Source organism: Arachis stenosperma, chromosome 1 (genome assembly GCF_014773155.1).
Source record: "Arachis stenosperma cultivar V10309 chromosome 1, arast.V10309.gnm1.PFL2, whole genome shotgun sequence".
In the NCBI taxonomy this organism is placed as follows: domain Eukaryota; kingdom Viridiplantae; phylum Streptophyta; class Magnoliopsida; order Fabales; family Fabaceae; genus Arachis; species Arachis stenosperma.
Window position 1 is genome coordinate 2,744,638 of NC_080377.1, and position 12,283 is coordinate 2,756,920.

The 12,283-nt window shown below is 31.8% G+C and overlaps 1 protein-coding gene across 2 annotated transcripts; it reads left to right on the forward strand.

Annotated features, from left to right (window-relative positions):
* Positions 1-7,641: 7,641 nt before the first annotated feature.
* LOC130984541 (uncharacterized) lies at positions 7,642-9,295 on the forward strand. Of its 2 annotated transcripts, none has more exons than XM_057907596.1 (2): positions 7,642-8,003; positions 8,174-9,295. In XM_057907596.1, exon 2 carries the CDS (start codon positions 8,313-8,315, stop codon positions 9,150-9,152), a length of 840 nt encoding a protein of 279 aa, XP_057763579.1. In that variant the 5' UTR covers positions 7,642-8,003; positions 8,174-8,312; the 3' UTR covers positions 9,153-9,295. The 2 variants fall into 2 exon arrangements, with proteins under 2 accessions (XP_057763579.1, XP_057763583.1); XM_057907600.1 differs by having other exon boundaries at positions 8,192-9,295.
* Positions 9,296-12,283: the final 2,988 nt, after the last annotated feature.

Genomic DNA, 12,283 nt, shown 5'->3' on the forward strand with positions numbered 1-12,283 from the left:
TTTTGAATGTTTCTCTATCCTAAATTTCATGTTTCTTTTTTTTATTTTAAAAATTTCTAATAAAGAGAAACATCTTTAGAACCTAAAAAAAATATTTACTAAAATCTTTTTAAAATTCTAAAAACCTAATAAAACGAAACATCCAACAAAATATTGGAAAAAGAACATGAAAAAATAAAGAAAAGAAAAATCTAAAGAAAAATTAATGCTTTGATTGATTTTGAAAATGGCTTGTTTTGAAAATGGCACTTTGTGGTTTTGTATGAAAATATGGTTTTTTGGGCATACTTTGACGGAACATAACTTGGACTCCAGATCTCCGTTTTGTGCCAAACTCGTTTAGAAATAAAATTGGATCCGGGATGTCCATGCCGTTCGAAGAACGGGCGAAAAATGATTTAAAACGAGGATGTTATGTCTGTTGAAAGATTGGGGGTTTAATCTGTGAATTCTGCAGCTTTTAACTTAGAAAAATTTTAGCAGAATGACCCTCCACGCGTAGGCGCACTTGGCGCGTACGCGTCATTCTTCAAGAAGGCACCATCCACACATGCGCGTGGTGTGTGCGGGCGCGTTGATGCGCTGCATCAAATGCCCAGCCATTTTCCCGAGAGTTATGCCAGTTTTGTGCCTGGGGTGCAAGTGCACCCACGCGTACGCGTGGCTGACGCGTACGCGTCGTTTAGCTATTTTTCAATCCACGCGTCCGCGTGAATGACGCATACGCGTCGATGAGCTTTGTGGCCATCCACGCGTGCACGTGGAGGACGCGTATGCGTGGCCTTGTTTTCATGCCAAAGTTGAATTTTGAGTTTTAAAAGCCAAATCTCATACTTCTAAGCCTCTGATCTCACCCCTTATGTATTAAATCTTTATGATATGCCTAGCAATGAGAAAGAAGTTAGGGGATGTGGTAACTTGCGAATGAAGCAAGAGAAAAAGTTGTGATCAATGATGATCAAAGATGATTATATGAGATATGGAGGATTACGGTGGAAGTACCGTGTATGCCATGAGCCGAAGGGCTATATTTATTGATAAATGGCTGGTTCTTGATTGAACCATGAGCCAGATGGCTGAGTTATTGTCGAGTTACGGCAAGGCCATTATTGATTATGGCTGAGTATAAATGCATATATGATTAATGAATGTGTTAAATGGATAATAATGAAAAATATTGAAATGTGATGTGTGACCCCGGGTAGTAGGCAATGGCGTTGTGCACTTGCTCCGGGTATGAGAATGTTTATGATAAATGAGTTTAATTATAGAATTTTGAATGAATGTATTTGTGATACCTGGGTAGTAGTAAGGGAGGTGGTTCATCCCGCTTGCTCCAGGTTAATGTTTGAGCTTTGATAACAATGAGGATTGCTTTTAAACTGAACGAATGTATATTCTGAGATCCTGGACAGTAGCAAGGGTTGTGGTTCGTTCCACTTACTCCAGGTCAGAGATTGTGACGCCTGGGTAGTAGCGGCAGTAGTGGTGAATCCACTCGCTCCAGGTTGAGCTTTTAAACACCCGCCTGGGTAGTAGCCATAGTAGTGGTTATTCTACTGGCTCTGGGTTGAGCGGATAGTAGCAAGGGGTTGTAGCTCAAACCTACTTACTCCGCAAGGGGTGTTTCTGTCCAATGGTTAGCTACCAGGACATGTCGGGTTGGCTATATAACCGACAGATGATATCATCAGCCATAGGGCACGCATACATAATTTGCATATGTTTGAATTGTTTGGATTTGCCTATTTGTTTTGGATTTTTACATCATATATGCTATGTTACCTGATTATGTGCTACTTGTTCTACTTGTACCTTATTTGTGTATTACTTGTCTGTATTGCTTGTGTTTGTACAACTGAAAGACCCCTCATGCTGGTGTCGGTGGATGTTAAGGGCTGTTCTTGATGAGATAATTTGAGCTCCCTGGGTAGACGCAGTGATGTGGTTTCACTAGCTCCAGGTGGGGGTATGATGTATTGATACAGAATTGCTGAGGTGGAATAACTGGTGATGGTTTTGTTTATGATTCTGAGTCTGATTCGTGGAAGAGTCAGCGAGTTGGGAAACATGTGAAACATGAATTAGTTTTAGCACTCCTTTATGACAGCTGCCTATTCATGGATTAGCGAGAACCTAGGATGGATAATTGTTGAAGAAGTCTAGGGTGCTTAGTGAGTTTTTATTGCAGCGCATTGTATTTATTTGACACGTTTACTGTACTGGAAACCCATGAGCCCGGGGTTCTCATTCCGTATATATCTCTTGTTTTTCAAATACAGGTCCAGGTGCTCAGAAGTGAGTTATGGGTCATCCGAGAGACAGCGAAGATCCTTATTTTCTCTACTTTATGTTTTGCTTAGAATCTCTCCACCTATGTTTTGAAAGGATTATATTATGTATTAAACTCTTTTGAAATTGCCTATAGAGGCTCTCGTGTTTCCTTTGGGAGAGATTAGGATATATTGTTGTCAACTACTTTCATACTGTACCCTAACCGGCCTAAACTTTGCGGGTCGCGACTAGTGGCTATTTACTTATGTTATATATATCTATCTATTATCTATCTCTTAATCTCCTTTATGCCTTGTCCGTATATCACTTTTGGCTTCATGGTTTATCTTTTTGTTGTCGAAACGTGAGTGATACGTCTTCGCGATTTTATTTATACTCTTTTCAGACTTCTCGATTAATACTCTTTCCGAAATTACCTATATTTATATATTAAAAATCCACCTGAGGGTCGTACCACCGTAGTATCATTGACTTATGACTCGAGTATAAAGATTTGAATATTAGGGTGTTACATTAGCCATAGTTTTAGATTTTTCTTTTCTTAATTTTTGCATGTTCTTTTTCCAATATTTTGTTGGATGTTTCGTTTTATTAGGTTTTTAGAATTTTAAAAAGATTTTGGTAAGTATTTTTTTTAGGTTCTGGAGATGTTTCTCTTTATTAGAAATTTTTAAAATAATTTAAAAAATGATTTTTGGAATTTTTAAAATATTTTTTAAATTTTTAAAATTATTTTACATTAATTTTGAATGTTTGTTATTATTTGGTGTTAGATTTTGAAATTTTTTCATTAGTTTTTAGATGTTTCTCATGATAATTTGAATTTATGTTCCTTCTAAAAAATTCAAAAAAAAATTACTAAAACTGCGTTTGGTCCTAAAAACAAGTCATAAAGGATAGATATACAAAAATTAATATTATGATATTTTGTGTTGTGATAAACTAAAAAAAATTATGAAAGTCTAATTTATTTTTATTCAAAAATTTAAAAAATATAATTATAAAAAATTAATAAAAATAATAAAAAAAATAAGTTATATTTTTTAATAGTATCTCTGCGTCTTTCCTATTAAAATGGACACAAAATACACTAAATATATTAATTTAATGTCTTTAAACATAATATCTCTATCTATATCTTATTTACTAATTATAATTTTATATCTCTATATTTCTGTTTCAATATCTCATGTCTATAAATAAATCGAACCTAATTAATTACAGTTGTGTGCACCCCTAATTAATTTATCTAACGGAATTAATTGTTGGACGAACACATTTCGTTGATATTAACCAATATTTTAATCTAATACTTTATTTTTATACTATTAAAATATAGTCTTTAATATTTAGAGTTGGTCTTGATAAAAAAAAACTTTTATAGTGTGTATGTATAGTTGGTTAAGTGTTTCACTACAAATAATAAATTTTGTAATGTATATATAATTAATTATATACCTGCTTTCTTCTTTTACAATTTTCACTAATTTATAGTGCAAGCATATGTCAATTTAAAAAAATCTCGATGTATATTAAAAAATTATAAGTATGCATATTTTTTTTGTTGACTATATATATATATATATATATATATATATATATATATATATATATATATATATATATATTGATTTATATATTTAAAATTAAATAATTAATTACTATAATAATTAAATTTGTTTGCAGTATTATAATAAATTTTTTTATGAGATACTAAGCATATTTTCAATGTACGATATAAATTTTTTTATTAGTTAATCCAAATAATAAATGAAGACTAAAAGCTTTATAATTATCCTAAAGCATAGTTTTTAGGTAAATCAAGATATAAATCCATTCCTTGCTTAATTTTGAACATGAGATGTCTCTCTGCTTTGGTCTAGTGGTTATACACTTAACTGGTATGCATGAGATCCTAAGTTCGAATTTTATTGGTATAAAACATCCACAAAGTCTTATCCAAATGGATAAAATCAATTACATAGATTAAATAATAGCAATATATCTATTATTCATAGATTTTGTTTGACTATTTTTTATAGAGTATTTTAGACATTTTGTCTTTAATTAATGGTCTATCTTTAATTTTTCATTTACTTTTGGATCTTTTTCCTAGACGTCCAAATAACCTAAAATAAATGTTAGAATATAATTAGGATTAATTAGAATCAATTAACACATGTGTAAGTACCGTTCACATAGAATTTTTTCTCTCTTCGACTTTCAAAGTTTTTATTTGAATATTTGGTATTACCACCAAGATCTGTACCGACAGCTGCTCCGCTCGGACTCGCGCCCCAGATTTTGCAACGACCGCCGCGCCCTTCTACTCATCGCGGCATAGCCCTTTTCCTGATGGCCGGATATATGTCATGCGCTTTAGTCTCATCCATTTTCGGGGCTAGTTAATTCGGCAGGTGAGTTGTTACACACTCCTTAGCGGATTTCGACTTTCATCGACTTCTATTTTCGGAGCTAGTTGATCCTAATTAATCCTAGTTATATTCTAACAATAAATTTCTCCGTCTTACCTAATATGGACTAGTCAAATGATTAGCCCACTCGTCGGTTTAAACAAGTGTCAGGGTTCGAATTCCACTCTTAGCATGTAGTAATTTATTAGCCAGCAACAAACTTTTATATGAAATTCAAATTTACGACGAATTAATCATTGACATGATGAATTTAAAAATATCGTAGATGACCCAAAAAAAATTCCGCTATCTTTCGGCCGCTGGGAGCTACTTTACTGTTTTGAAACACCAGTGTTTTGGAATGACTTAGCATAGTGTACCTTACTCAAGTAATCAATAGTTTGAAACTATAATCAAGCGATTCAAGGTAATCCTGGTTTAAAATTTGAAGGGAAACATATTATGAATTTTGAGGAAGTATAGAGAACTAATGGAATATTTGCACAATGTGTATAATGGGAGTTTAGGGATGTTCGATTCAGTAGGATATCAGATGTTTATTATTTCTGGTATCCGAATGGTTATTCTGGATGGTATGGGTGTATTGTATTTGAAAAATTAGTAGTATTTTACTTTGAATGTTCATTTTTTAACTCATATTGAGCCAAATAAATAGCTCATTGTACACATTATACAAATACTCCATTAACTTCCTAGCCGGATAGTCGGATTCTATGATTTTACTAAGCTTGTCATTATAAGCAACATGATACTTGCACTTGTATAACTATAGAGCTAATATCATTTGTTTATAGGTGATTGTATACTAAAAATATAAATCTTTTTTTGTACATAATTAATTTTTATAATAACCTACAAATATGGTCAAAAAAGAGTTAAGTTCTTCCTAAAGGTATTAGACTAAAAAGATGGAACTCAAAAGAACACCTTGAGGAATTGAATTTCTTTTCGGTGTGAACTATATTGGTGGAAGTGGATTGGTTGGATTTGGAGTATAAATGTGTCATCTAGTTAAAAGAAAACCAAACTAGATGTCCCTTCACTAATGTCACATGTCATGAGCTTTAGTTTAACGTGCGGGAATCAACTTTTTACCTTTCCAGTTGACAAGACTTGAGGTGACAAGAACACCTAAAGATATTTTGAAAAAAGCAGTAAACCAAATATCAGATTAAAAACCATTGGACAATAGATTTTCTATTCACCATGGTTTTACACTGTAAAAGGATCTCAAGCCATCTCTTCAAACCATCATCTTCTTCTTCGCAGACCTTCAACCAGACTTCACCTTTACTTTCACCATCATCTTCTTCTTCAGAGACCTTCAACCAGACTTTCACCTTCACTTTCACTACTTTTCACTTTCACCTTCACCTTCTTCTAGATATTTCTGACTTCTGAAGCTAATAAGCTAAAAAATTCATCTTTTTCTCTCCCCAAATTTTCTCTCATTTTGTTCTTCATTTCATTAACCACCTTTACGAATAAAAAATTGGCATTCAGGTGTTCTCCCAAAACACTCGACAACCGTTAACCAACCCCTATCCACTTTAAACAAAGCTCATTCATCCTCTTGTGACATTAGTGGAGGTCTCAACACTTGTTCTCCACCTCTATTTTTTATCATTAGTTCTTGTATTGCTTATTTGTCATTAATAGAAGTGTTTTTCCTCACAAATTTACTTATCTCGAATCTCTCATCTTAACTATTATTTTTCATTTAATTTATTTTTCACGAAACCCAAATCAATAGGCATCATTCTTTATAAGCTGTTTGTTCTAATAATTACAAATTTAATTACATCAATTGTCAAGGAAAATGAATACAGTACAATAAAATTTAGATATGTGCATGTGTATGCAAGAGAGAGAAAGAGAGAGAGAGAGTCTCTACTCTTGTTTCTTTGAATAATCCCTTGGTCCAAATATTGTGGACCCAATTCTCACATTTGTACTACCCATTTCAATCTGAAAAGGCAATAAATGTATATATAACCACATTAATTCAATCTCCAAAAAAAAAAAAAAACACATGAATTAATTGCATGATTGACCCATAAAAATAAATAAATTGCATGCAAACTGGAACTGTGGAACAATTGATACAAGTAATAATTCTTAGTAAATAAATATCAGTTGATCATGACCTCTAAAACTGGTTAAAAAACAATGAAGGGCACCTCTACAAACTTATCTATATGCAAGTATTTTCTTTTTATTGGGTAAATATTTTAAAAATGCTGCACAACCAATCATATTTAATCATAAGAAATATGGCTGTCTCACCATAACAATCTCTAACTCCTGTTATTACTCAACAAAAAAATTAAAGAACCCATTTCTAATTAATTAATTATAGCTGTCAAATTCCTTCCCTTGAAATATAGAGAGCACTCATAATTGTGAGGAAAACAGATGCAATCATGCAATTCAAAGAAGAATTATTTACCCATGTCCATTAACAATTTCACCGTACTTGACCCAATTAACTCTTCTGGTCTACTCTCTTAAAAAGTGCTACGTGTTCCTTTCAGATTCGATATTTGTCCTTGGCCACCTTGGCCACCTTAGCCACTGTGTTGGTCTGGCCACCACAGTCCACAAATGTCAACATAATAAATATAGGAAAAGTCTAAGGGACCAGCAGTTTTATTGAATTTTGGCTAGCATGTAACCAGCAGAGGAAGGTGAGTCATTGGATGAAATCTCATACCAATCTCACACCATCAAATCATCATTGATGGCTAATTAATAGCTAACAATCACAAAAATTGCTGGTCCCTAGCATTGCTCATAAATATATGGTCACTGTCTCTTCTTGGTTCTTATTCAATTGCTTCCAAGACAAAAAAGTCAAAAAACACGGTTTGGAAACTTCACCGCAGGAAAAGTTTAAATAAAATGAAAAGCTCAGTGCTACTAGGCGGAAAATAAGCCAAAAAGAGGAACATAAATTAAATACTGAATGAGATTCGTAAGAAAGTAATCTTTGATCTGAATATTGAAAAGATGATATTCTCGGGCTTGCCCAAGAAATTGTCATACGAAGATGATGAGTATTTGTTTTATTTGATGGCTTCATGTATGGTTGGATTTGCTTTGTTCATCAAATTGACGAAGCAAGAAGTATATAGATTTGCAGGCACTGTTGTTTCAAGTGTGATTGGATTATTTTTGTTCATCAAACTGCACACCGAAAAAGAAGCGTCAGCGCTGACTTTTACTTTTGCAGTGTGTGGATTCGTTGAGCTCATCAACCTTACTCGGAAAGAGGTATGGAGATTTGCTTTGAGTATTGCTTCGGCCATAGTTGGATTGTTGTTTTACGCTCTGAGTTCCTCTTTCAACGACCTATTTGGAAAGTGGAACGCCTTAAAGATCATTCTTTATATGGTGTTTAGTCTTATTGTTTTATTCCTCGTTTTGTTTGCCAAACAAGTAAGTTTTCTTGGCCAACACAGAGGAGTTCGTGTGACATTCTTGGTTTGGGCTTCCACCACGGTGTACTCCTTCTACTCCGATAAAGCTTCGAAAGGGACACCAGACGCATACAGCGTGGTCTCCTGTTTTGCCTTTGCTATCATGTCGTTTTGCTGTGGATTCGAGGAATTGCTGTATTTCTTCTGTGGAGTTCTTACAGCGCAGTTGATGAAAACAAAGATGTTGTTAGGTGTTATGGGAATAAGTTTCAGTTATTTCCTAATTGCCACTGATAGCAATCTGATTGACGAACTAAAACTCCTTGCACTCCCACCGCCCAAGCAAGAGCTGTGGAGATTACTGGGGTTTGCTTCTACTATAATTGATTCTCTCTCCACCGCTCTCAGCCTCCCCGATCATTTAATCTTTGACTCCTTAAAGATCCTTATATGCGGTGCAAGCATTCCTATGCTCTCTGGGATCCTACTCTATATGTTAAGCATTTCGAGGCAATCCTACTCATTGATAATCCATATCAAGGCTCATACAACAATCATAATGATAATTTGGACTGTTGAAAGTGTTCTCTACCCGTTCTTATTAGACGATATAAAGAATGGAGATGTATACAAGTTGTTTTCTTGGGGTTCCCTTGCTGTGATGCAACATGCCATTCCAATGCCCACAATATACCGAATTTGCTGCTTCTATGTATTTATCCATGCTTTTATTGTAAAACCAATGGGCATAAATTCCCTCTTAAACTCTCTTGTAACTGCTTTTGCTCTTTTTCACGTACTTTTCGGTATTTATCTAAACTATAATAATAAACCTCCACCTCAAAATCTTGGAACTGTTGAAGAAGCTTCAGCACATTCTACTGGTGAAGATCAACCACAAGTTGTCTCTTCTGCGGTAGCTTCTCCGCAAGCCAGTCATGAAGATCAACCACTGCAAATAGTCATAGAGGAAGCTTCCCCACAATCTACTGCAACTGCTTAATATATATATAATTAATTGTATATCATCTATCATGCTTTTTTTTTATAGGAAGATGAGTTTAGTCAACAATACAATTATGTATATAGTAATTTCCTTTTGTGATTTTTATAATTTTTGTAGGAGTGTATTGTCTTTTTACTTTATCGGGTCAATTTTAAAATTTATTATTTTTATTATGAAAAAGTATAGGTAGATAATAAAAATATTAAACAATATGAACAATAGATATATCGAATGTTTATTTTATTAAGTGTACGAATGATTATTTTAATATTAATATTTAAATGATTAATTTGGAGGTCTAATATATTTTTATTTGATTAATGGTCATTATTTACCTAGCACTCTCTTTTCATTATTTACGAAAGAAAACTATATATATATATATATATAATTTACATATTTCTAATGTACGATATAAATTTTTTATTAGTTAATCTAAATAATATAATAAATGAAATCTAAAAACTTTATAATTATCCTAAAGCATAGTTTTTAGGTAAAATTAAGATATAAATTCATGGGATTTGGATCTTCTAAAGTTTGAATTTTACTTTAGAGAATAAAGTGTGATCTCTCACCATTTATTTTATAGGTGGGATCAAGAATAAATATGAAAAAGAAATTATTTAAGAGTAGAAGATCACACTTTACTTTCTAAAGTAAAATTTAAACTTTAGAGGATCCAAATCCAATTCATGCATTGCTTAATTTTGAACATGAAGATAGCGTTTGGAAAAGAAATAGAGACTCAGATACAAAGACTGAAAAATAGAAACTGAAATAAGTTTTAGTATTGTGTTTGGTGTAAAGTTAAAGACACTATAATAATATAGATTATTTTTTAGGGTTATATGTGTAAAAAAAGAATTAAAATTTATCAAAAAAATAAATTTTGATACTATTTTAACTATGAAAATATGTTAATAAAAGTTTTGTCAAAAATAGTATTTTTAATATATAAGTAATTGTGAAAAAAGTTTAAATCTTATTTTGATAAATATTGGCTGTCAAAAATAATTTGTTAGAAAAATTTGAGAATATATTTTTTATGATACTTATTAACCGTCAAAAATACTATTTATTTTGATACTTATTGACCATAAAATATTCTCAACAAAAAATTTTAACAAAGAATGAGATGCGATCTTAAAATTAAAGAATAAATTGAGATTTTGAAGATAAAGAATGAGTAGTATGATCCCAAACTGAGAGCAGTGTGATGTCAAAATTGACAGAGCCCAAAGAAGAAGAGAAATAGTGGAGTAAATTGAAAATAAATGAGTGTCAAAATTGAGAAGTAATTTTCTACGGTCAAATTATTTATCAAGAAAACATAGAAAATTTGACATTTATAATATTTGTCAAAAATATATATTAATTTTGATATTTAATTATGGTGTTAAAAAATAAGTGTTAAAATAATTCTTTTTTCTTGTAGTGAGACAGAGAGTGAAATAAGAATAAAATTCTAATTTAATTTATATAAATAGTAAAATTAGAATTAATTAATTGAAATAGAGATATTTTAGGTATAAAATGTTATTAAAGTTTCAGTTTTCATCTCCAAAAATTCAAGTCTCTTATGTTCCCACTTTTTGAAAGTACTGAAATATTAAAATTTTAAAAATAAATACTGAAATTTTAATATCAATCTTTGAATAACAAATATAATACTGAATTTCAGTTCCTCAATCTCCATTTCAACACCTCAAAATAAATATTACCGAGATGTCTCTCTGCTTTGGTACAATGGTTATACACTTATCTGGTATGCATGAGATCTTAACTCCTAATTTCAAATTTTATTAGTGTTATATAACCATCAACATCCACAAAGTCTTATCCAAATGGGTAAAATCAACTACATAGATTAAATAAACGATAACAATAATATATTTATTATTCATAGAGCTCGTTTGACTATTTTGCATAGAGTCTTTTAGACCTTCTGATTATAATCAATGGTCCATCTTTAATTTAATCTATTTTTCGAGATTTTTCCTAAATGTCCAAATGACCTAAAGTAAATTCCATTATCTTTTACACTTGAATGTTTTGGAACACTAGTATTTTGGAATTATTAACCAACCATCATCAGTCCAACATAAAAGAAATTTATGTCCAAATTCAACATTTATAATAAACAATTTTTTCTTTTTTTCTCATGTTTTTTCTATTTTTTTTTGCTCGTGGTTTTCTTTTTTTATTTCAAAATATATGACTCATATTTTTTGTTAGGATACATTTTTTTTTAGATTTGATAGTTACCGTATAGAGTTGATAAGTTGTGTATTTTTTTATATATATATATACATCTTTTTTAATCATTAATCAATAATAAAAATACAATATACATTTTTATTCATCCATATTATTCTCTATCCCTTTTTTTGTTATTGTTATGATATCAGACCCATTAAGACTTTGTTGATATCCAAAATACAGTTAAAACTTTTAATCCTAATAATCAATCAACATCATCCTTTCCTCCTTTTTTTAATTTCGTCACACACAATGGATATTTCTCAAGATCAATCAAGTACCAATTATATACATCCTAGCAAAAATTTCATGTATGTGCTTGTATGTTACTCCTGTTTTAATAGAAAATAACTATCATTATTGGAGTAGATCTTTCACCATGGTAGTTATTTCCAAAAATAAACATGATCTTCTCATTGGTACAATATATACCTTCACCACCCCTTTCGGACGATCCTCTCTTCCCAGTCTGAAAACGTTGCAATAACCTCGTTCTTTCCTAACTTTTTCATTCCCTTTCACCATCTATTGCGTGATATATTTTAATATTGTTGCCTCTGTTTGGGTTGATCTTAAAGAACAATTTTTTCAATCAGATCTCTTACGCATAGCAGAATTACAGGAAATAGTTTACCGTCTAAAACAAGATATACTTATTGTTACTGACTTCTATACTTCTCTAAAAATTCTCTGGGAGGAACTTGAAAACTCCAGGCCGCTTCCTATTTGCACTTGTCCAGCTAAAACTCATCGAAACCAAGACTTCATCTTTAGATTTTTGAAGGACCTAGATGAACAGTACGCGGTCATTCGTTCACAGTTACTTCTCATGGACCCTTTGCCTTCTGTGACCAGATCAGAGTCTT